This window comes from Lathyrus oleraceus, chromosome 3 (genome assembly GCF_024323335.1).
Source record: "Lathyrus oleraceus cultivar Zhongwan6 chromosome 3, CAAS_Psat_ZW6_1.0, whole genome shotgun sequence".
Taxonomy (NCBI): domain Eukaryota; kingdom Viridiplantae; phylum Streptophyta; class Magnoliopsida; order Fabales; family Fabaceae; genus Lathyrus; species Lathyrus oleraceus.
Window position 1 is genome coordinate 215,769,374 of NC_066581.1, and position 25,776 is coordinate 215,795,149.

General features: G+C 35.4%; 1 protein-coding gene across 1 annotated transcript; it reads left to right on the forward strand.

Annotated features, from left to right (window-relative positions):
- Positions 1–23,707: 23,707 nt before the first annotated feature.
- LOC127126410 (two-component response regulator ARR9) lies at positions 23,708–25,749 on the forward strand. Its single transcript, XM_051055335.1, has 5 exons — positions 23,708–24,085; positions 24,173–24,285; positions 24,375–24,452; positions 24,786–24,856; positions 25,158–25,749. Exons 1-5 carry the CDS (start codon positions 23,980–23,982, stop codon positions 25,525–25,527), a joined length of 738 nt encoding a protein of 245 aa, XP_050911292.1. The 5' UTR covers positions 23,708–23,979; the 3' UTR covers positions 25,528–25,749.
- Positions 25,750–25,776: the final 27 nt, after the last annotated feature.

Genomic DNA, 25,776 nt, shown 5'->3' on the forward strand with positions numbered 1-25,776 from the left:
AGCTCAGATACGATCTAACGTATGATCCATTCTGATCTTCAACAACTCAGATACGATCTAGCATACGATCCACTCTGATCCTCAACAACTCAAGTAAGGTTTAATGTACGACCAAGTTAGACCTTCATCTCCTCAGATGCTACCTTCGGACAGGTACATTTCTGAATGGTAGTCTAGTATACGACTACTCCCTTTTAAGCAGATTCAGCCTAACGGACGGCTCATTTTGTTACTCAGATGCTACCTTCGGACAGGTACATTTCTGAATGGTAGTCTAGTATACGACTACTCCCTCTTCGGCAGATTCAGCCTAACGGACGGCTCATTCTGCTCAGATATGGTTTAATGTATGACCAAGTTAGACCCTCATCTCCTCAGATGCTACCTTCGGACAGGTACATTTCTGAATGGTAGTCTAGTATACGACTACTCCCTTTAAAGCAGATTCAGCCTAACGGACGGCTCATTCTGTTACTCAGATGCTACCTTCGGACAGGTACATGTCTGAATTGTAGTCTAGCGTACGACTACCCCCTTTTATCATCAGACACAGCCTAACGGACGGCTCATCCTGCAACTCCAATACAGCCTGTCATAAGACCCATTTGGATCTTCAGCTCAGAGACGATCTAGCGTACGATCCGTTCTGATTTTTCATCCTCGGCAAAGTCATCCGCATAACGAACAACTCACTCTGGTATTCAGATACGGTCCAGTGTATGATCCATTCTGATCCCTTATCCCCAACAGTATATAGCATACTCTGACTCCCCAGCGAAGTCGACAGCATAATGGATGACTCACTATGCGGTCTGACACACGACCCGGTATGACATCCATGTCTTCAGACATCGTCTAACGTACGACACCATCGGAAGCTCGTCATCAAACTTCCTGGATGGCATCTCTAAGCCCATCTCCATCAAGACTAGCTCCTGATTGACAAGCGCAAATTTTTGGGGCATTCTAGTGTTCAATAATCTTTCACCTCCAGACCACGAACAGCACATACCATTCTACTCTCTCGATTCAAGAATATTGAACAGGGGCAGCTGTCATACCCCAAAATTTGCCCGTTGATATTACAAAGCATTCCTCAAGACCCTCCGACTTGTTCTGCAAGGCACTGACATCAAATGGACAAAAGCCCAGCTCACAACAGGCCCAATCCAAAGGCGGCCCAAAATAGCTTGCTCGCTAGGCGAGCAATTCCTTCGCCTAGCGAACACTTCATCATGACACTCGCCCAGCGAAGCATCAGATCCAGAAAAAAGCCCAGAATGGCTTGCTCGCTAGGCGAGCAATTCCTTCGCCTAGCGAAGCTTGCGAAAATCTGAAGTTTTGGACCTCATTTTAAGCCCATTAGGTCACCACCACTACTACTATAAATACCAGCTCCTCAGCCACGAAAAAGGACACACAGAGAGCCGGACGGACACCGAAACGGAGAGACCAAGACGAAGGACGGAAACCCTGGTGCAAAAACCCTGCCAACCTGAAGGCAGCCCATCCACGCCGAAACTACCGCTGCCCAACTCAATCCGGCCTCCAAACAATCAGTCCCTTTCAATATCGCAATTGCACACAGGTTTGCGTATCACCGCTGTTTTACGTTTTCAATTGATATTCTTTACATACATGATGCATTTCGATTAAAGTTTTGATATGTGATTTGATTTCGTATGTGAATCTAAGTATGAACATCCTGTATAATCATCTATGCTATGCCTGTGATCAAATGCCATAAGAGTGCAGGTTTTCGGAAGTCGTGCTGCTGCCAAACTCCAAACCCGTGGCCGCTCGCTAACACGTCGCTAAGCGAGCCTGCAACGAGCCTTCGCTGAGCCTTCGCTAGGCGAAGCAGAGGCGAGCGGGACAGGGGCTGCTTTGTCTCTTTGCTGTTCTATCTTATGCTTATCTAATTGCGATTTTTGCATCACTTGGCCTGAGCTCATAACTGTTATGTCTATTTTATGGTGCAATTGTCAAATCCTATTTTATCTCAATGCTCTAACCCGTGTGTTGAATGGTGTAAAGGCTTCCATATCCTCAATGAAGTGGCCGGCTAGGTACTCCACTTTACGTGTGGGAGACCTTCGTGGAGATGGATTCTAAATTACTTCACTTTAATGTGATGATCCATATTGATTGCCTAATTAATCTTAATGTATTAATTTTTAATGTATTGATTTTAATGTATTGATTTTAATGTGGAGATTCATCATAATTACCTAATGAACTTAAAATATGGACTTTAAATAAATGATATCGGACCTCTCTTCGTTACCCCACGATTACGTAATACGGTCATGTCCCGCGAATGTGGGGATACACTTAGCACTGGCCCCTCGGTTAAATCATCATAAAATAAATCATGGTCCCTCGGATGTTGCCTTCGAAATTACGATTTTGTCCCTCGATGACCCTTCGGTGTAGCCTATGGCCAAATGATGATAGTCCCTTCGAATGCTAAGGTATCCTCACTACTGTTGCCTTCAATGACCTATCGATGACCCTACGATGACCCTTCTACATCCCAAGGATAAAACTACTTACTCCTCAATAGTAAGGACAGTTTTACCCTCATAAGGATAGGAAATGCCCGGAAAGCCCTCGGATAGGTATAACTCTCGATTGCTCATTCATAACCTAAAAATACTTTTCACACCTCACACATTTCAAAACATCCTTTTTTGGAAAATCACCACTTAGCATACATCCGTACTAGGATCATTGCCGAGTTATATTTTTCTAAACGACTTTCAAACTAAACGAGATAACCACTTTGTATACATTCATACAAGAATCATTACAAAGTTAAATTCTCCTTTTCAAAACATTTTCTACACATTTCTCAACCACCTTTTTCAAACTAGAAAAACATAAATGATTGAGCAATTAAGAGCCCATGGATAACCATGGATACAAAGGGTGCTAACACCTTCCCTTTGTATAACGTACCTCCCGAACCTAAGAATCTAAATTAAGGTCTTTCCTGTTCTTTTCCGCCTTTCCTTATGGGATAAAAGAAAAGTCGGTGGCGACTCTTGCTAACCGCGACATTGCGATTAAAAACACAAAAAGTCCAGTTCACCGTATGACAGTAGTTATCTGTGAAAAAATTATGATTTTTAGAGGAAAAAACAATAAAGTTGAAGATAAGGAACAAAACTGTCAAAAGAGAAGAAAATTGAGAAAAATTGTGAAAATTCGTCCTAAAGTTGGTGGAAAAAATTGTGCAATTTTGACTTGCTTGAATCCATATTTTCAGCATATATTACATCATAATATTTGTACGGTAATTTGAGCATACCCATAGCTTCGTAACTCCCTTTGAGGGGGGACCAATGGAAAATGAAAGATAACAAAAACATCTAGCTACTGAAAAAATGTGGCACAATTGCTTTGAATTGTGGCACAATTTGGATGCGTTTTCTTCCTATTATAAAAGGAAAAGTATGTAGAATTTTTAGGGGTTGGACTTTTTGTAGAGTGATTTGACAATAAATGTGATCAAGGAGCTCATGAATGAAGGGTTTTCTCCATTAAAGACCAAATCCTACCTCAAATTATATGTATTATTTCTATAAACTTGTAACTATGATTAATTGTATAATGAGTAGCTAATTATTTTTAGACTAGGTCTTATGGGATGAAATTGTTTTGATCTTTTGAGATGTATGGTTGGATTTGTATTATTTGCATAAATTGATATTCTCGTTTTTATTCAACCAACCTCTTTTTTATTGTTTTTTGTGTATTGAAAAACATAAGAAATGAACATATGTTTTTAGCGATTATTGACCCTAACTTTCTAAACTTTAACCATGATTGATTGTTCAAACTTAGTAATTGATTTACAAATAAATAATTATAAGTTTATAACTCAGAAACTAACAAAGTGTTATCGCCTTTTTTAGCTTCGAGTCGAGTCGTAATTATTTTGTTTCCCTGTATGTGATAGGTGTTGTGTAACCCTATCAGTACTTATTGTTTTAGCTTGTTGGATTCTCAGAATAGAGATGGCGGGAAGAGGTAGAGACGATGCTGCGATTGCTGAGGCTCTGGGTATGCTAGCTGGAGTACTTGGAGGGAATCCGAATGTTGTGGGATTGGGAGCTGCTCGTCAACTGAGTGAGTTCCAGAAGAACAATCCTCCAATGTTCAAGGGAGCATACGATCCAGATGGTGCTCAGAAGTGGTTGAAGGAGATCGAGAGGATCTTCCGAGTGACTGAGTGTGCCGATAACCAGAAGGTCAGGTTCGGTACGCATATGCTGTCAGAGGAAGCAGATGATTGGTGGGTTGCTGCCCGCACTGAGTTGGAAGCTGCTGGGAGTGCTGAGATCACTTGGGCGGTGTTCAGAGAGAGATTCTTGAGGAAGTACTTTCCAGAGGATGTCAGAGGAAAGAAAGAGATAGAGTTCTTAGAATTGAAGCAGGGCAACCGGTCTGTTACTGAGTATGCTGCTAAGTTCACAGAGCTGTCGAAGTATTAGACTCCCTATGATGAGGCTACTGGGGAATTTTCAAAATGTGTGAAGTTTGAGAACGGGTTACGTCCCGAGATCAAGCAGGCTATTGGGTATCAGCGGATTAGAGTGTTTTCTGACTTGGTTGACTGTTGCCGGATTTTCGAACAGGATACCAAGGCCAGAGCGGAGAGCTATCAGCAGAGGATTGATAGGAAAGGCAAGAATCAGAATGATCGTGGGAAACCGTATGCAGCTGGCAAAGGTTTCCAGAGACAGAGTGGGATGAAGAGACCTAGTGGGGGAGACTCCAGTGCCCCTGCTAAGTGTTACAGATGTGGTCAGGCTGGACATCGTATCCATGAGTGTACCAGTACTGAGAAGAAGTGTTTCAAGTGTGGCAAAGGTGGTCACTTGGCTGCAGAGTGCCGGTTGAAGACTATGACTTGTTTCAACTGTGGAGAGGTGGGTCATATCAGTCCACAGTGTCCTAAGCCGAAGAAAGAGAACCAGTCGGGAGGCAAGGTCTTTGCTTTATCGAGTTCTGAGACTTCTGTAGATGATCGTTTGATCCAAGGTACGTGTTATATTAATGGCTTTCCTCTAGTAGCTATTATTGACACAGGTGCGACTAATTCCTTTATATCTTTGGATTGTGCTGTGAAACTTAAATTAGAGATATCTGAGATGCAGGGGAGTATGGTGATTGATACTCCTGCGAAGGGTTCAGTGACTACTACTTCAGTTTGTTTAAATTGTCCTTTGAGTATTTTTGGTAGAGACTTTGGGATGGACCTCGTGTGTCTTCCACTAGTGCAGATTGATGTTATCCTGGGTATGAACTGGTTGGTGTTTAACCGAGTTTATATCAACTGTTTTGATAAGACTGTGATCTTTCCTGAGATTGAGGAAGGAAAGAGTTTGTTTCTATCAGCAAGGCGGGTGAATGAGGCAGTAGCGGATGGGGCAGAGTTGTTTATGCTGTTAGCGACTTTGGAGGCTAAAGATAAACTGGTGATTTGCGATCTAGCCGTGGTGTGTGATTTTCCTGATGTGTTTCCTGAAGAAGTGAATGAATTACCGCCAGAACGTGAAGTTGAGTTCTCGATTGAGGTGGTACCTGGTACTAGGCCGATATCGATGGCTCCGTACCGTATGTCTGCTGTTGAGTTAACTGAATTGAAGAGTCAGCTGGAAGATCTGTTGGATAAGAAATTTATTCGTCCGAGTGTGTCGCCATGGGGCGCACCAGTGTTATTGGTTAAGAAGAAAGAAGGTACTATGAGGTTGTGTGTGGACTACAGACAACTGAATAAAGTGACGATCAAGAATCGGTATCCTTTACCGAGGATTGATGATTTGATGGATCAGTTGGTTGGTGCGAGTGTGTTCAGCAAAATAGATTTGAGGTCGGGGTATCATCAGATACGTGTGAAAACTGAGGATATTCAGAAGACTGCTTTCAGAACAAGGTATGGACATTATGAGTATTCTGTAATGCCTTTTGGTGTGACTAATGCGCCTGGGGTATTTATGGAGTATATGAATAGGATTTTCCATCCGTACCTAGACAAGTTTGTTGTGGTGTTTATTGACGATATTTTGGTGTATTCGAAATCTGAAGAAGAGCATGCTGAACATTTGAGAGTGGTTTTAGGAGTTCTACGAGAAAAGAAGTTATTTGCTAAACTGTCCAAGTGTGAATTTTGGTTAGAAGAGGTTAGTTTTCTTGGTCATGTGATTTCAAGAGGTGGTGTTGCTGTTGATCCTTCTAAGATAGAAGCGGTATCTAAGTGGGAAGCTCCGAAGTCAGTTTCCGAGATAAGGAGTTTTCTTGGACTTGCAGGTTATTATAGGAAATTCATTGAGGGATTTTCTAAGTTGGCGTTACCGTTGACGATGTTGACTAGAAAGGGGCAAGCGTTTGTTTGGGACTCAAAATGTGAAGAAGGTTTCCAAGAGTTAAAGAGAAGGTTAACTACTGCTCCTATTCTGATATTACCAAGTCCGTCGGAACCATTTGAGGTTTACTGTGATGCTTCATTGTTGGGTTTGGGTGGTGTTTTGATGCAGAATAAGCAGGTTGTAGCTTATGCTTCGAGACAACTGAAGGTTCATGAGAGGAACTATCCGACACACGATTTAGAGTTGGCAGCTGTGGTATTTGTTCTGAAGTTATGGAGGCATTACTTGTACGGGTCAAGATTTGAGGTTTTCAGTGACCATAAAAGTTTAAAGTATTTGTTTGATCAGAAAGAGCTGAATATGAGACAGAGGAGATGGTTAGAGTTTCTGAAGGATTATGACTTTGGTTTGAATTACCATCCGGGTAAAGCAAACGTAGTGGCTGATGCATTGAGTCGGAAATCATTGCATATGTCTATGTTAATGGTTAAGGAATTGGATTTAATTGAGCAGTTTAGAGACTTGAGTTTGGTGTGTGAGAGTACTCACAATAGTGTTAAAATGGGAATGTTAAAGTTAACGAGTGGTATTCTGGATGAGATTAGAGAGGGTCAGAAATCCGATGTGCTTTTGGTTGATAAGTTGACTCTAGTGAATCAAGGTCAAGGTGGTGAATTCAGAGTTGATGAGAATGGTGTTTTGCAATTTGGTAATCGGGTGTGTATTCCGGATGTTACCGAACTTAAGCAGAGTATTCTTGAGGAAGGACATCGTAGTGGCCTGAGTATTCATCCTGGGGCTACGAAGATGTATCATGATTTGAAAAAGTTATTTTGGTGGCCAGGAATGAAAAGAGAAATTGCGAGTTTTGTTTATTCTTGTTTGACTTGTCAGAAGTCAAAGATTGAGCATCAGAAGCCGTCTGGGCTAATGCAACCGTTGGCTATTCCAGAGTGGAAGTGGGATAGTATCAGTATGGATTTTGTTTTTGGGTTACCGAGGACAATTAAGAATTTTGAAGCTATTTGGGTGATTGTTGACAGATTGACAAAATCGGCTCATTTCATTCCGATCAGAATGGATTATCCGTTAGAGAGATTAGCTGAGTTGTATATTGAGAAAATTGTAAGTTTGCATGGTATTCCGTCGAGTATTGTTTCGGACAGAGATCCTAGATTTACATCGAAGTTCTGGGAAGGTTTGCAGAGGGCTTTGGGAACTAAGCTGAGATTGAGTTCTGCATATCATCCGCAGACTGATAGTCAGACTGAGAGGACGATTCAGTCACTGGAGGATCTTTTGAGGGCTTGTGTTTTGGAAAAGGGAGGTGCTTGGGATTGTTATTTACCTTTGATTGAGTTTACCTACAACAATAGTTTTCATTCGAGCATTGGTATGGCACCGTTTGAAGCTTTGTATGGTAGGAGATGTCGGACACCTTTATGTTGGTATGAGTCAAGTGAGAGTGCTGTGGTTGGACCGGAAATTGTTCAACAAACTACGGAGAAGATTAAGATGATTCAGGAGAAGATGAGGATTGCTCAGAGTCGTCAGAAGAGTTATCACGACAAGAGGAGGAAGTCACTTGAGTTTCAAGAGGGAGATCATGTGTTTCTTCGTGTTACTCCGATAACTGGGGTTGGTCGAGCTTTGAAGTCGAAGAAGTTGACACCTCGATTTATTGGTCCTTATCAGATTTTGGAGAGGATAGGGGAGGTAGCCTATCGTATCGCTTTACCGCCGTCACTTGCGAATTTGCATGAGGTTTTTCACGTGTCTCAGTTGAGGAGGTACATTCCTGATCCGTCGCATGTGGTCCAAGTAGATGATGTACAGGTGAGAGATAACCTGACTGTTGAAACGTCACCAATGAGGATCGAGGATCGAGAGTTGAAGCAGTTGCGGGGTAAAGAGATTGCTTTGGTAAAGGTAGCTTGGGGAGGACCAGCAGGTGGCAATGTGACTTGGGAACTTGAGAGTCAGATGAAGGAGTCTTATCCAGAGTTATTCGCTTGAGGTATGTTTTCGAGGACGAAAACTCTTTTAGTGGGGGAGAGTTGTAACACCCCGATATGAATATGATAATTATTTAATTTAAGTTAATAGTATATTTATTAATTTAATTAAATAATTGGATTATTATTGGAATTATTATTATTGGAATATAAAGTTGGAATCAGTAAAAAGTCCCATTTTTTGGTAAAAAGGGTTTTCACGTGAAAGGGAGAAGCGACTGAAAAGTGGAAAAGGGCAGAAAGGAAGAGCAAGAGAAGAAGGGTTGAAGAAAGGAAAAGCTTGAAGCTAAAGGATTTGCCGGATTAACTCAGGTAAGGGGGGTTTATCGTCGTTTAATGGGTATTATGGGTTAACATGTAATGGGTAGTAATAAGCCATTGAATCGACTCTAATTTGGATGATGAATGTTGCAAATTGTGAATTTCTGGATGAATGAGATATGGGTCTATAATTGAAGAAAATCCGTAGGAATTAGATGTAATAAGGTTAGAAGTTTTGAAATTGAATAGGTATGATCTGTGTTAGATAATATGAACGAATACTGTGTAAAAATTGGACTGTGGAAGGTTGGATTTGAGAAATCTCGTAGCAGAGAAAACCCATAGCAGATCTGGAATTGTGGTTTCTGGTCATACGCGTATGGCACTAGGCAATACGCGTATGAGATGGCCTGGAGGGAAGGGATCTGGCGCTGATACGCGCCATACGCGTGTATTACGCGTAGCCTGTGAGTGGTACGCGTATGGGGTGAGGCCATACGCGTATGGAGGAAGAAGATGATGTTTTAAACGTAGTTTCGTCTCTGTTGGTACGCGTATGGGAGAAGTGGTACGCGTAGCATACGCGTATGAGACAGGTAATACGCGTATGGGCTTGGCTTGGAAATGGGCCATACGCGTATGGGCATGAGGCATACGCGTATGGGCAGAAGTTTGATTTCTTTTGAGCTGTTGTTGTGCAGTTTTAGTCATTTCAGCTGAGTGATGTAATTTAGCTGATGTATGATATAGTAGGGATCATTTCCCGTTGTTTTGAGCAGTATAGGTATTAGTAGAGTGTGCTAATACTGTGATTTATTATTTGGCATGACATGATGTGATTATGTGATAAATATGCTGACGGTGTATGATGGTATGCATAATGCTGTGAATATATCTATTATGTATGCAATTGTGGATTGTTGTTGATGTTTGCATGCTAGGTGATTTGGCGTGCATAACATGGCCTTTATGGTGGTAGCTAATTCCCATGGTGAGGAATTAGTGAGTTGTTTATGGCTTAGAGTGTGAGCATATGTCCATTGTGGATTGTTGTTGATGTTTGCATGCTAGGTGATTTAGCGTGCATAGCATGGCCTTTATGGTGGTAGCTAATTCCCATGGTGAGGAATTAGTGAGTGAGTCACTAGGTCTCAAATGAGTGGGACTAGTGAGCTTGGTAGCCGTATCTGGGTTTGATCGGTGAGGTTGAACTATGTGTTCACGAATAGTCGGTACCGCATGCATGGAGTCTCATTGCATAATGTATGTATGGCGTATAATATGAATGGATGTATTCCAATATTATACGTGTGTTTTGTGTTGGGTTGAGTATGATTATGATTTTGAGTTGATGTTGCCGTTGCTGAATGTGTGATCTGATTTGGGTGATGAAATGTGTTAATTTACTTAGCATTACATGATATTTTATAATGCTTATTATATCGATTGAGGAACTCACCCTTACAACTATGTTTCAGGTAACGAGCAGTGATTGAGTAGAAGCTAGTGCTTGGAGTCTAGTGTAGTTCCTTAGTGAGTCATGCTCTGGTATATGTAACATCGGGACGGGATGTTTTACTTTGTTTTCATTGTTGGTTGTTGAACAATTTTACATGTAAGGTGTTACATGGTTCGAATGTTGTTAGATTTCTATCCGCTGCGAATTGTGCAATGTTTTATTTTTGATTAATAAATGAGCATGACAAGTTATTTTGATGATTGGTGTGAAGTGTCAAGTGTGACACCCTGAAATTGCATATCTACTCTGATTTATATTTTGTTGTTTTAAGTAATTATTAGGGTATTTTAGAAGGGTGTTACATTTTTCACGTATCTCAACTTCGAAAGTTCATTCCAGATTCTCTTCAGCCTATTCTTATAGATTCAATAGAAGTAGAAGCAGATCTGACTTTCAAACCTCTACAAGTCGTATTGCATGACGAGAAGTTAAGGTATTAAGGAATAAGGAGATTCCTCTTGTTGAGGTTCAGTGGGATGAATCACATCCAGGCGATGCTACCTGGGAAGTGGAGTCAGAAATGCGAGAAGCTTACCCTCATCTCTTCCAAGTAATATTTAAATTTGAGGACGAATTTTTATTTAAGGGGGGAGGATGTAATACCTCGTATTTCCTTAAATACGTAAATTCCTATTAATTGAGATCAACTGAGTTCCTATGTGCTCTAAACGTTGTCAATTGGGATAAATAAAGTAAATAGTGAGTTTAGGTTGGCTTAATTAATATTAATTGGGAGCGATCTTTTATTAATTGGAACATTTTGGTAACACTGATAATGGGTCAATAGCTCTGGTAGATCAAATATTATGGTTAGGATCACTTAAGATATTTGTTTCTACCACTTACTAACCACACATTCCTCATGGCTACTTGCAACTAGTCTTGGACTCACTCACCACCACATGTTATTATCTCTTACTACCTACCATATGCCAATTTCTTTCTCAATGTATCAGAAAGGATAAGTGGAGAAAAGAAGAAGCTCAATAGAAGAAGAGAAAACAAGTTAGTGGAGAAGAAGAAGAAGAAGAAGAAGAAAAGCTTGGAACCAACACCATCATCTTCATCATCATCTCATCTTCAACAACTTCTCCTCTTCCATTCTTGAGGTGGGTTCTAGTTAGAAACCCTAGGTTTCTAGAAGATTAGGGTTGTAGAATCATAGATAGATCATGAAAATCCATGCTATATGATGAATATTTCTCTTGCTCTTGTTGATTTCCATGAACATGTGCTTTAATGTGTTCTTATGATTGTTGTGATTACATGATTTTTGTGGTTGTGGTTAAATGATTGGTTGTGTTTATGATCTTGAAATCCTTGTGGTTATGAAATTGGAATCCTTGTTATATATGTGTATATGAGCATATAGTAGGATGGGTTTGTTGAAAGAAGGAGTGGGTGTGTTGTTGGAAATGGATTAACAGAGGAAGATGGTGTTCTGTGAAGTGAAAATGTGAAAATGTGTATGGACCAATCGATTGGTCCCTGCAACCAATCGATTGCACAATCCTTTTGTTTTGCAGAAAATGGAATTTTAGCAGGATCAATCGATTGGCAGTGTATTACAATCGATTACACAAACTTTCTGTTTTGGAATAGTGGAAAATTTCAATGAGCCAATCGATTAACACTAAGGATCAATCGATTGATCATCTGCAAACTTTGAAAAACAGAGATGTGAGAGGAACCAATTGATTGGGTTTCCCCAACCAATCGATTGACTTGTGTTAAAAACTTCAAAATCCATTTCTTAAGTGTTTCTAAATGCATTCTTCCAACCATTAATCATTTGTGATGCTATGCTTATGTTGAATACATGCTAATGGTGAAAATTACATGATGAATCTAGTAAGTTAACCTAGGATTGGTATTAGGTCATGAGTGAGGTTTGTAACTTAGGTAACATGAGAAGACGGTATTCATTCGTACGGCGTTTATGTGGAGGTCGTGGACGAATTGTTGCATGATTGAGAATGAGACGCATTGTATGGAACATGCCATGTTATTATTTGTGTATTGTGTGAATGAAGTCACCTGTGATTGATGGATTTTGTTATGGTTCGTAGAACCGATGATTTGTGGAACTGATCATGTATTCAGAATGTGTGTTTTTCTGTGATGGTGCACATCTCTATTTTTGTATGCTTAGATGAATAAGCATTGGGATGTGAGACCGATGATTCGAGCCTCAATTGGGTTTGATTCCCAACCACGGAGGACATGGGGGAAAGGTGGACACCTAAATGGGTTAGATTCCCATACGGTGAAAGAGACCCTAAGTGGGTTAGATTACCATACGGGTAAAGGTCGCTTGAACTGGGGATTAAGCCTCATAAAGGACCCGATATCCACCGCGAAAGTCGAATCATACGAGCATGCATGAATCGGGCTTGGCTTAGACGTAAGTCCGTTCAGGAATTGATGTTTCGTGATCTGAATATGATCGTGGTTGAGTTGTGAGAACTCAGGTGCATGTTGCAATACATTGCGAGTTAGTTTCCCCACCGCTTAAGTCTTCGTTCCCTTGTTGACTTCAGTTGAATATTGATTAGAAAGCCCTGTAGAGCCAAATGAACCCATAAGATAGGGAACCCACTGAGATTATTATATCACCCAATGTTGTTAATTATTTTTCAGGTGGTTCTGAGCAGGTGAAGGGTAAGGACAAGATAGGGTGATGTCTTGCTTACCTGATGACTGGATGGCTATTCCGCTGTGTAGATATTTTTGGGATCATTGTTTAATGATCTAGCTCCTAGTAGTTTTATTTTGGACACTTTTGTGTACATTTTGTGCCAAGTTGTGTTTCTTTTGGGCATGTATGTATATGTACATTGTGCTGCTAGGCGCTTATGTATTTCAGTACCAGTTTTACACTATGTATAATATGTATTCTAGACATATATTATATGTGGGTGTTACAGTAAAAGTGTTATTTCTTTTGAAAATTTCAATTTACATGCAATTTTTTTGAGAATCAACAACAGTTCAAGTTTGGGGTTATGATAAGAGCCAGTCATCATGTAAGCGATTTTTTTTGTTGTTTTTTAGTAGTTATCTGTGAAAAAATTATGATTTTTAGAGGAAAAAACAATAAAGTTGAAGATAAGGAACAAAACTGTCAAAAGAGAAGAAAATTGAGAAAAATTGTGAAAATTCGTCCTAAAGTTGGTGGAAAAAATTGTGCAATTTTGACTCGCTTGAATCCATATTTTCAGCATATATTACATCATAATATTTGTACGGTAATTTGAGCATACCCATAGCTTCGTAACTCCCTTTGAGGGGGGACCAATGGAAAATGAAAGATAACAAAAACATCTAGCTACTGAAAAAATGTGGCACAATTGCTTTGAATTGTGGCACAATTTGGATGCGTTTTCTTCCTATTATAAAAGGAAAAGTATGTAGAATTTTTAGGGGTTGGACTTTTTGTAGAGTGATTTGACAATAAATGTGATCAAGGAGCTCATGAATGAAGGGTTTTCTCCATTAAAGACCAAATCCTACCTCAAATTATATGTATTATTTCTATAAACTTGTAACTATGATTAATTGTATAATGAGTAGCTAATTATTTTTAGACTAGGTCTTATGGGATGAAATTGTTTTGATCTTTTGAGATGTATGGTTGGATTTGTATTATTTGCATAAATTGATATTCTCGTTTTTATTCAACCAACCTCTTTTTTATTGTTTTTTGTGTATTGAAAAACATAAGAAATGAACATATGTTTTTAGCGATTATTGACCCTAACTTTCTAAACTTTAACCATGATTGATTGTTCAAACTTAGTAATTGATTTACAAATAAATAATTATAAGTTTATAACTCAGAAACTAACAAAGTGTTATCGCCTTTTTTAGCTTCGAATTGGCCTAAGGAATTATGGAGTTTTAGTTTAAAATAGTGAATTATACACCCAGGATTTGGGTATGTCGGCCATGTTCATTTTTCGTAACTCTGAAAATAATTTAAATCAAATAGACATAGTCATCAACAGTGAGATTCAATGGATTCAAAATAATACGTGATCACCTTTATCATCTAATAATTTCCAACAATTTTTACTTGTTTTTAGTTAAACCAAATTTTCAAACAAATCCCCAATTAGACCAATTATAGTACTTTTCAATTGCATTGTTAAAATTAAATATCCTTGTGGATACGACATTTGATTTTTTACTTGGAGATACTTTTGATACACTTGTTAAATATTTATCAATATCCCAAAGGTTTTAAGGTGTTATGCTATAGTTATTTATCGAATAGAAGTGAGTATAGACTTTAATTCGGATTTATGGATGAAATTGATTTATTGATTAAGTAGACAATAATAAAAAAATGCTTCCCACCAATATTGAAGAAGGATGTTGGCTCGTCCTAATGGTGTTAACCCAAGCTTAGAAGCATGTCTGTGTTTTCTTTCAACCCTGTCATTTTATTGTGATGTATAGGGATATGACATTCTGAATTGAATTTTTGAATCCACACAAATTCTTTGAAGTGGTTTATATTCACCTCCCCCATCACATTGGATAATTTTTATTTTCTTTTTAAAGTGATTCTCAACCTATTTATTAAACATAAAAATTTCATGTTTGACTTCTTATTTTTGCCTTAAAGAAAAAATGTGTGTGAGTCTACTAAAATCATCAATAAAATATGCATACTATTTAAAACTAGATGGTGACAAAATTGGGATAGGGCCACATACATCATAATGAACTAGTTCTAGAGGTTCCTTAGCACGATACAAGGATTGTTTGAAAGGTAACAAGTGCAGTTTTCCTAGTTGACAAGCTTTACAAATTGTAAAGTTGTCATTGGGTGAAATTTTCACATTGCACCTTTTCAAACTTTCTCTAGAACTTTATTGTTTGGATGTTCATGTTTCCTATTCATGTTTTCTTTGACAAAAATGTCAATACATGGATATCGATTCTCACTATAATGATCACTTGATAGTTGATATAAACCTTATTTAAGTTTCCCTTTTAAAAATTCCTTCCTTGTCAGTTTGTCCTTCACAAGACAATAGTTTGCATATGATTCAACAAATATATTGTCGTCGGCAGTTAATTTATACACACTTAATATATTTTTGGTGATAACGAGTACATAAAAGACATCATGTAGATTTAGGTTAGTTATTTTTGATAAACTAGAGGAAACAATCTTAAGTTTTTCACCATTACGTACTAATAATGAATTCTTACCATTATTGTTATTGAGCTCTTGTATTTTCTCTAGGTGATGAGTCATATGATTAATATCACCACTATTAAAGTACCATTCATAGTACTGATTGTGATAAGGTCAAGCTATGAATTCTCTTGGAGTTCCTTGTTTGTCATTTTCAGAATTTTAATTCATGCATGTGTTGGTTTTGTCAAAATGATAAAAGCATTGAACTGCAACGTGTCACATTTTACTGTATACCTGACACATTGGTTTGGACAGACCACATATTGATGTACCACCTCTCATGCCTATGAAGTTGGAGCACCTCCAATTTCGCCGTGATCCAAATTTATTGTTCCTAGGATCAATTTTACTTGCCAAATTTGCATAAGCATTTAAATTTAGACCACTGCAATTTTTGAGTTATTCCAACTTGCTTTCAAAAGTTAGTATGTTTTCGTGTTTAGCTTGTCATGTTGATAAACTAATTAATACTTTTATTTGTCTCTAAAATGTAGCCTTGAAGCTTATACCCATTTACTAGTGGTAACACCATAATTTTTCAAAGAGGGTGGTTGTTCATTTATCGAGTACCTGATGATTGGCGAAATCGACCCCTTGTTGATATTCAGTGCCATTACTTGGGTGACACCAGAGATTTCCAAATAGGTTAGTTGTTTATTTGTCAAGTACCTGATGATTGGAGATATCCACCCTTGTTGGTATCCAGTACAATCACTTGAGTGGTTTCGACCTCCGTGCAAGGGTTTTCCAGAGTCTATTGTATCATTGTTTTTTTGTTTTTTTGTTTTTCTTTTTTTGACGAGTTTTGATAGTAGATTAACTTATGCAGGCTACAAGTGCACGACAATGTGAATTAGTATCATAGATATCGAATCACATGGAGATGTATTTTATTACCGATATTTTACTCTAACATTGTGTAGCTAAGACGATCGAAACATTAGGGTTTCAGTGCAAATTAAATTAAATTAACAGAATAAAAAGCAGGACACAAGGTATGTGATTATCTATCCCGACACACCGAATTGACTCTCCAAAATCGAATACGAGAAAATAGAACGAGTTATAGAAAATAGATAAAATTGTAAAACACCTACTTTAGTAGCGTGTGCACTAGACATGATTTTAGCACATTTATTCAACGTTCTCAACCAAGAGCGAGACACCTTGTTAGTGGCACTTCAAACTCGGTTGTTTAGCAATCTTCTCTCTAATACTGAATCATTACCTTTTAGTACATGATTGATATCTGAGTTTCCTTTGCTTTTGCAATCGACACAAATATATTTAAGCGCTCAGATTCTAAAATATAGTTTCTTCTATTTTTTCGTTATTCGTATATGGATAATTCAATTAGGGTTCGTCACGAGATAGGTCTCACGACCCCTTGTCTCTAATGGACTACTCACTCATGGTGAGATTGGTCGCAAATAAACTAAAAATAGACATAGCATGTATAATCTAACAAATAAGATGAAAGCAATAACAATGTAAATAAGAAACCTGAATGAAGATGATAACTTGAATAAGACAAAGAAAGAAATCATGAATTACAGCTTAGAGTCGGAAGAAATAACTTGAGAGCTTGAACCAAAAACTAAAACTGAAAAAGTAACAATGTGGTAAAGTGACTATCCCTCTTTCTCAAGCTAATGATGCACTAGTTATACATAATTTTGACATGTAATATCCTTAATTTCGTGAAAATGAAATAATGGTCAACTAATTGCTGAATTGGAGCAGTTTGGAACACCAAAACTCATAAAATCATTACAAATGCTAAAAATTCACCGTTGGAACTGGGTCCAACACTGGTAGTGTCGTGACAACACGTGTAGTGTCGTGACAACATGGGCAATGTCAGGGAACCTGACCTTTCCGTGTTATCCTAGGTTTCTTCATATGAGGGGAGTTCTGGTGCCAACACGGCTCATGTCAAGGGACACAACCTAACAATGTTGTCCACGGGTTTTGTGCATTGAGGGACTCCTCTTCATGCGTTTTTATGTCCTTTTTCGTTCCGCTTCGACTCTTGACACTCCTTATTAGCTGAAAATATAAAACCATATCATATAGCAATAAAAGATGAATAAAACAAGGAAATAAGCATAAAAGTAATGATAAAAATCACACAGTAAGCGGAATAAATACCACTTATGATTAACACGAGTATTTTTTTCGGGGGAATGTATATTATCTCAAAAAATTGGAAACCTTTGGCCATCTTTAGTACCTTCTTTAAATATTTTGACAGTTGGGGATCTTTGATGTGATAGTCCCCCCAGTCTCATTAGTGACTAGCTAGGAGTCACTCATTTCCCGAAGATTAATGCCCCTATCTCCCGCGCCAATTTTATCCCTGCAATCAAAGCCTCATATTATCCTTGGTTGTTACTAGCCTTGAAGCCAAAACATAATAACTACTCCAACAAAACTTTAGATGGGTCTTTCAAATACGAATCTGACTCCACTTACTTTTAAATTCAATGACCCATTTATTGAAAAAGTCCATAGGTGTGGGGTCTCCGACACAACTAGCATACTAAATTCACCTAGAAAATGTGCCACTGCCTCGGAGTATGGGTGGAGTCGCTAGGAAGCTATTTACTTATTAGAAAGCCCTTTCACACTCTTTTATTCATTGGAAGCTCACTATTTTTTTAACGTTGAGAAGTAATGGATTGATTTGTCATATGCACATGGTAGAAAGCGGGATGGTGCTGTTATTTTTTCATTCAATTAATGCATCTCTTTTATTGAAGTCGGACTACTCATGTTGATTTTCTCTTGACATTTATCCTGATTTGCTTCAATCCATCTTCTTTTCAACATAAAACCCATCAACTTTCCAGCTTGTACCCAAAACGAGCACTTGTTTGGGTTCAAGCGCATATTATACCTTCTTACGAATGCTAAAGTCTCTCTAAAAAGTTTTCCATGTTGCCCCTCATTCTAGGGATACACCTTATTAAGGTCATTGAAATCTATGCACATTCACCATTTTCTAGTATGAGCTCTATCTTGATGGCGAGATGGTGACAAACTATGTATGAATCTACCCTGAGCAAGTCAAATAGTGCCTAAGTGAATAAATCCACTTTCTTCCGTAATAGCTAAACAACGTCGAACTCCTATTTTTCTGCCAATGTGGTCCCTGTCTGTTGGTGTCTTTTGAGGCCTATCTGTATAGTCTTTAATTTTCCTTGGGTGTCAGCCTGTCCTTAAGGAAGCTTGCCCTTAGGTCTAGGTCCAAGTAGTTGACTTTGTGAGAATTGGAAGGAAAGTTCGACTTTGTCTTGTCTTTCATTCTTAGCTTCAAATTGTCTAGGTAGCATCTTCTTGACAGCTCCTAGTCACATATTACTACCCCATTTGCACGTTGTTCAATGGATATTTCATCGTTAGATAAAGGGTTGATAAGACGACCTCTAGGGCGTTGAAAGTCGAATTATTAATGATGATATTGTATGGGGGAAAGGTGTTCACCACCATATATCTCACTTTTACGGTCTTTGTGCTTCCCCCACTTTCAAAGGTTGGCAATATGGTGACATACCCTCAGACATGCACCTGCTCCCCTAAATAACCACCCTGTGAGCCTTTAAACGGTTGGACAAGCTTAGAATCTTTCTTTAAACCTTTGAATGCATCAAATAAAAGACGTAGGCTAACTCCCAGGGTCTATCTGAACTCATTTGACATTCCAATCATAATTTAAACGGTTGGACAAGCTTAGAATCTTTCTTTAAACCTTTGAATGCATCAAATAAAAGACGTAGGCTAACTCCCAGGGTCTATCTGAACTCATTTGACATTCCAATCATAGATTTGTAGGTTGACCACCGTAGGGTCATCCTCGTGGGGTATGACTTTTTCAACATCTCTACTAGAAAAAAATGATCTCTAACAAAGGAATCGCTCTATCAATACATAGAGCTTACATAGAGCATTAGCGATGTATATCACATGTTTTACCTACTTTTTTTGGACGCCACTTACGAAGCCTCCAACAATCCTGTTCAACTTATGACATAACTTATGACATGTTGGATTGAATTTGTGGTCTTTCTAAATATGAACATGTATTAAATTAAATAACTAAAATAAATCTCAAAATTAAAACACAGAGACTAGATATTAAACCATATTTAAAATATAATTTGTTGCAAACGGGTTGTATTATGCTTGTATTTGGATAAAAAAATCATGCACGTTTGTAGACCTCACATATCCCCAAGACATTTAACTAGTTGACCTAGTTATTATAAATTTTCAAACTCAAAAAAATGTCAAACTTTATTGCTACTACTACTAACCAAGATATTGGATATAAAATAATTAAAATCCATTACTGCTTTGGAATGGGCATTATCATACAGGATTTGCTATCCGGCACAAAATCTTCTCATTAAATGTGTTAACCAAAAAAAACACTGTTTATGAAGTTCTCTATCAAGTAGTAGTTTTCATATAATTAATTGAACAAGTTGACACTATTTAAACACTGGCAGCTATTCCTCAGACTAAAAAACCTTTGAACTTTTGGTCTGTTGCATAGAATAGAATAATGCATGTGAAGATGTTCTTTGGTCATGGCTTTAAGCTAAATTGAAAGGAGGACCCTCTTCTTCATTCAAATCTTGCCTTTATTTTTTCTAACCATGAATACAAACATGACTTGGTTTCACTCAACTCATTTTATAATGGTTGTTGGTATTTTGTCCTTGTTATTTATTTATTAGGTTATCTCATTTTGTTTTTTAAAATTGTAACTGTCGGTCATAATTAAAATATATATATATATATATATATATATATATATATATATATTGATGATTTTAATTGTATTCTCAAAAATGAGGTTGAGAATCCTACGCTCTTATCGTTATTTTGAGTTTTAACAAATTATATAAAGCCACAAGAAATATAAGTTATTAGGTAATTTAAATATTTATTTTTATATTATTATGAGAATAAAAAATAATCAATTATAACTATCACCTTCTATATTATTTTAACATATTTTATATTTTTAAAATTTTAAAATTTTAAACAAAATGAAGTTCAAAAATATTTTTAAAAACCTTAATAACTTATCAAATAATTCACGAGAATAAATTCCGGATGTTAACCTTTTTAAGAATGACATTTTTGATATCCTAATTTTATTCCGTCAAATAAATATATTTGTTAAAAATATTTTTTTTTTATTTTGCAGTTAGAATAAAGACATGATAAAATTATTGTATTTTATTTTATTTTAATTTAATATTTAATAAATTTGTATTTAATAGTTTTATTTAATCTAATTTATTTTTATAAAATTGACTTATGGGTAAGGTGAGGGATAATCTTATATAAAAAAAATTACGTATTATGTCATTAATATAAAATTTGAGATTTTCTCAATACACTCTTCATATTGAATACTATACTATATTGTACCATGAAGTTTGATGTGTGAATATAAATTATGGGTGTCTATGATTCGTCAATAGATTTCGATACCATATTAAAATTAGAGTTTAATATGATTTATTCCTCCAAAATTTAACTGATAAAATGAAGAGTGTCTCTGTACGTAAACTTTTTTTAAACGGACAGATATTGAGATTTTTTAGTCAGTATTATAAAATAAATATTAAAATTTTTCTTAATCTATTTCTTTAATTAAATATTTTATTTTAAGAGTGAGTTAAATTAAAAACCAACATGAAATTATAAAAAATAAATTATTTGTATATTCTTATAATATCTAAAAGTAAATTAATATATCAAAAATAACAATTAAACAAAAAATAATTTGATATTAAATTCTATAATAAAAATATTAATGATTAATTTATGAAATTTTTTTGACTATTTAAATATTAATAGTTACTATTGTTATCATATAAAAAGTTGAATGTTAAATTTTTTACACAAATTTAATATAACTTTTAAAAGATATAGTTTTGTCCTAAAGAAAAATTATTTAACTAGTGGTGTGTACCAAAAACATAATATGATGAAATAATATTCTACTATGTACATCAATAAGTTGTTATCTTGTTTAAATCATATTTTTTATTATTATCTATCTCTTATTTCTATTTTATTCTGATCATCAAGGATAAAATTTAAATTCATTTGAAAATTCGTAAAATCATTGTTGAAAACATTTTAGTTAATACTACTAATATATATTTTTTCAGTATGTAAATTATTTCCCAATATTTGTTGTATAAAATAAATACACATGAGCTAGAGACCATTCTTCTAGAGTCAAATAGATCCATGATGAATATTCTATATACATTCAAGTTGAATATAATCAAAATTTGGTATGAAAATTTGACACTTAAATTGAAAATTTGACATGAAATAGGGAAAGTAAAACAAAATTGCATAATTGATGCGAGAAAATAAAAAGAGAGAAAAGACACTAGAAGACTTTGGTAAATATTGGACCACTAATTAGTGCATTTTTCACTTTTTCATTTTCTCATATATATCCCATGTTTTCTCTCTTGAGGTTGATTCTCACTATCAAAAATAGTTCAATAGATTTCAAATTTATACTCTCTTTTATAATAGTGTATAACAAACAATTGTCAACTATTTTTAAAAAGGAAATTATTCTTGAACCTCAAAATTTTAATGTCAAATATAGTATTTTTGAAAGTTATAACTTCTAAAAAGAAGATGCAAAAATAGAGAAACATATTTGATATTAAATACAATATTTGTATTTTAATTTTTAAACATCATAAATGTTTCGAAAGTGTGTGCTAAATAGATTTCTACTTCATTCAACCAATGAGTTGTAGAAGGTCATTGAGTCCTTTGACTGTGAGTTACATCATGCAATTTGCTATGTTCCACTAACATTCAACAATAATAATTAAATTTAATCTCTAAAATATTACTCTATTTTCATTTTTCCGATCGTTGATTAAAATGAGCGTAAATATTTAAAATTTCAATTTAATGCTGAACATTTTGATATTACAAACTAAATCAATTTTGCATTGTCCCTAAAATCCAAGATGAAAAGCTCAAAGGTCAGAGTGAAAACAAACGTGAGAAACACATGTTTCTTTGTTTTAGGGTAAAGTAGATAATTCATTCCCGATTAATCGTATAATTGTTGAAAAGAATGTCATTCTCATATATTTAATTATTTATATTCATTTTTACTTTTACATCACTTGAATCTTTTTATTGACTTAATATTAAAGTATTAACTTTGCAGATTCACCTTCATACCACCGCATCAAAAATTCAATACATCTTTTAACAATCTATCTATCTGTTTTATTAATGATTTTAGTTTCAAATTAGAACAAAAATCGTTAGATTATACATCTATGTATGACAAGACATATTTATCAACTATTTACTATTTTTTATTAAACAATATCTTATTATACTTATAAAATTTAATAATTAAATTGAAAAATAGATGATACTTTAAAACCTTAATTGATGTTTTTTTTTAATATTTAAATAACTAAAAGAAATAGAGACAATTGATAAAATGATTACTTGTTTGAAAGAAGAAAAACAAGAGTTATTCAAGCACATAATAAATAAGAAACACAATATTTCAAAAATCAATGTTAGGAAGACTTTTCTTCTTTTTCCTTTTTGAAAAGAATGAAAGATGAGAAGTAGACATGATGAAGTCGACCATAAGTTAAAAGAGCATGACCCCCCATAAGGTTAGTGGAAAAAATAAGTGGATATATGAATTTTGATGGCATGAAATATGCATGAATGATGAGAACATACATGGATGGTTGGTTATGGGTCATGGCATGGGAAGCAAATCTCAAAAGAGAATCAAAAGAAATTGGCCTCTCTTTGACACCACTCTTCCCCACCTGCCTAAGATATTGTAAGCTCCACATGATTTCACACCTAAGGCCACATTGCTTACATCACCTGTATCTCTTCAAACGATTTTCTTGGACCCCACTTACACCCTTTCACTTTCTCTCTCTTCCACTTTTGCTTTTACTTCTATTTTATATACAAATTCATTGTCAAATACATACATGCAACTCCTCTACACGTAATTGCAGAGATTAATTCTTTGAATCAGAACGAATTACAATAAATAGTATAAACCTCTTTCTCAACAAAATTTTAACATTGATAGATATATAAGTATATAAGATCGAATTCAAATATATAACCACCGATTAATCCGAAAGAAATCTCTTATAATTTTGATAATTTTTATTAGATTTCACTTTGGCTTTCACTAAACTTTATAATTTTTTCACCCCAACATTTAGACTTTATATATATATATAAATAATGGTCACCACTCACTACTCTCAACATCCTATAAAAATATTCACTTCATTATTTTATTCATTCATATTCATATTATATAACATATAATTATTTTGCATTGCTTGCCATGTAATTCAAGATCAATTTCACAAAATTTTCAAGATTTTGGATGAAATCTGGTCGGATCTTGCTTTGTGGGATGTGGATTTTGGTGGGTCTTATTTCTCTACAAAGCTCATCTTTCAATCTCATCTTCCTCTCATAAACAAACCAAACCATCTTCCTTTCATTTCATTACCTTTTTCTTCCAAAATGGGTATGGCTGCAACAGAATCACAGTTCCATGTTTTAGCCGTTGATGATAGTATCATAGATAGAAAACTCATTGAAAGACTCCTTAAAACCTCTTCTTATCAAGGTAATATCATAAAACCAACCAAGTACTATGTAACATAACATGTTAACGTTGTTTTATTAATGAAGTTTTATCTTTTCTGAATGACAGTTACTACCGTTGATTCTGGTAGCAAGGCTTTAGAGTTCTTAGGTCTATGTGAACATGATCAGAATCATCACACCAACCCAAATACACCACCTGTCTTTCCTAACAATCATCAGGTATCATTTTGTTGTTCAACTCAAAAAATGTCTGAAAATGTTTTTTTTTGTTGGTGTTCTTAAATTTCTTGAATTTTTGTTTGTTACAGGAAGTGGAAGTTAATCTTGTTATAACAGATTATTGTATGCCCGGCATGACAGGCTATGATCTGCTCAAGAAAATCAAGGTACTACTTGATTTTCATTCATGTCTTATCTGAGTTTAATGAAAAAAAAGACACTAAAACTATGTATTCCTTTAAATTTGGTAATTTTCTGTTTATTGGCTTTGGAATATTTTTCTTTTGAATACTTTTTCAGTTTTCCACCCAAAACAAATCAGGTTCAATAAGTCATCAAAAGATTGTGTTTTCAAAAAGGATCTATTTTTAGTAAATAGTGACTAGATTTGTTTTGAGTGAAGAAACTGTTTCAGAATATTTGAAAAATTCTGTTCAACAATTATTCCACCTGAAACCAAACACTTACAATTTTGTTGGATTCTTTCTGTGATATTTCAGGAATCATCATCATTGCGAAACATACCAGTGGTGATTATGTCATCTGAAAATGTGCCTTCAAGAATTAATAGGTAACAAAAATCTCACTACATTTATTTCAATATATTTCTATTTTTTTCAACTTTGAACATTTTAATTTTTTCATAACTAAATAATTTCGTTAAATCAGTTCAGTTGATAAGTGAGCAGAGACATCAGACGGATTACTGATGAATAGTTTTGTTAATTTTTTCATAACTAAAATTTTTATTAATAATTTCCTTAGGTCAGTTCAGATGAAAGATGAGAGAATCAGACTGATGACCGATGAATAGTTTCGTTAATTTTATCATAACTAAAATTCTGATGAATCTGTCAAAATTATTGTAACAGATGCTTAGAGGAAGGAGCAGAAGAATTTTTCTTGAAGCCTGTGAGGCTATCAGATTTGAATAGACTTAAACCTCACATGAAGAAAACCAAATTGAAAGATCCAAGAAATGAAACAGAAGAAAAGATTGAAAACTCAGAAATTCTACTGCAACAAGAAGCACCAAAATCTCAATATTCACATTCAGAATCAGAATCAAAATCAGAATCACAGTTACAAGCACATTCAACTATTGATCAACAGCAACAATCACTACAACAAAACAACAATAATAACAATAATAACAAGAGAAAGAGTATGGAACAACAAGGACTTTCATCTGAGACTGATAGAACAAGACAAAGATACAGTGGCATAGCTACTGTTGTATGATGATAAATCATGTGGAAAATAATTTTTCTTGAATTTCAAAGTGTAATTTTTATTTAACTTTTTTTTTTTAAAATTAAATATTAACTTGGGTAGTGTAGAGTTGTTCCATGTAAACATTTGTTGAAAATATTCCCTTCCAATTTTGTTTCATATGAAAATGAAAAGAAAAAAAATATTGAATGTGTAAGATAACCTTAGATAAGAACATGGTTGTTATTAATGTGAGAATCTAATTCTGGTACTAAGCTT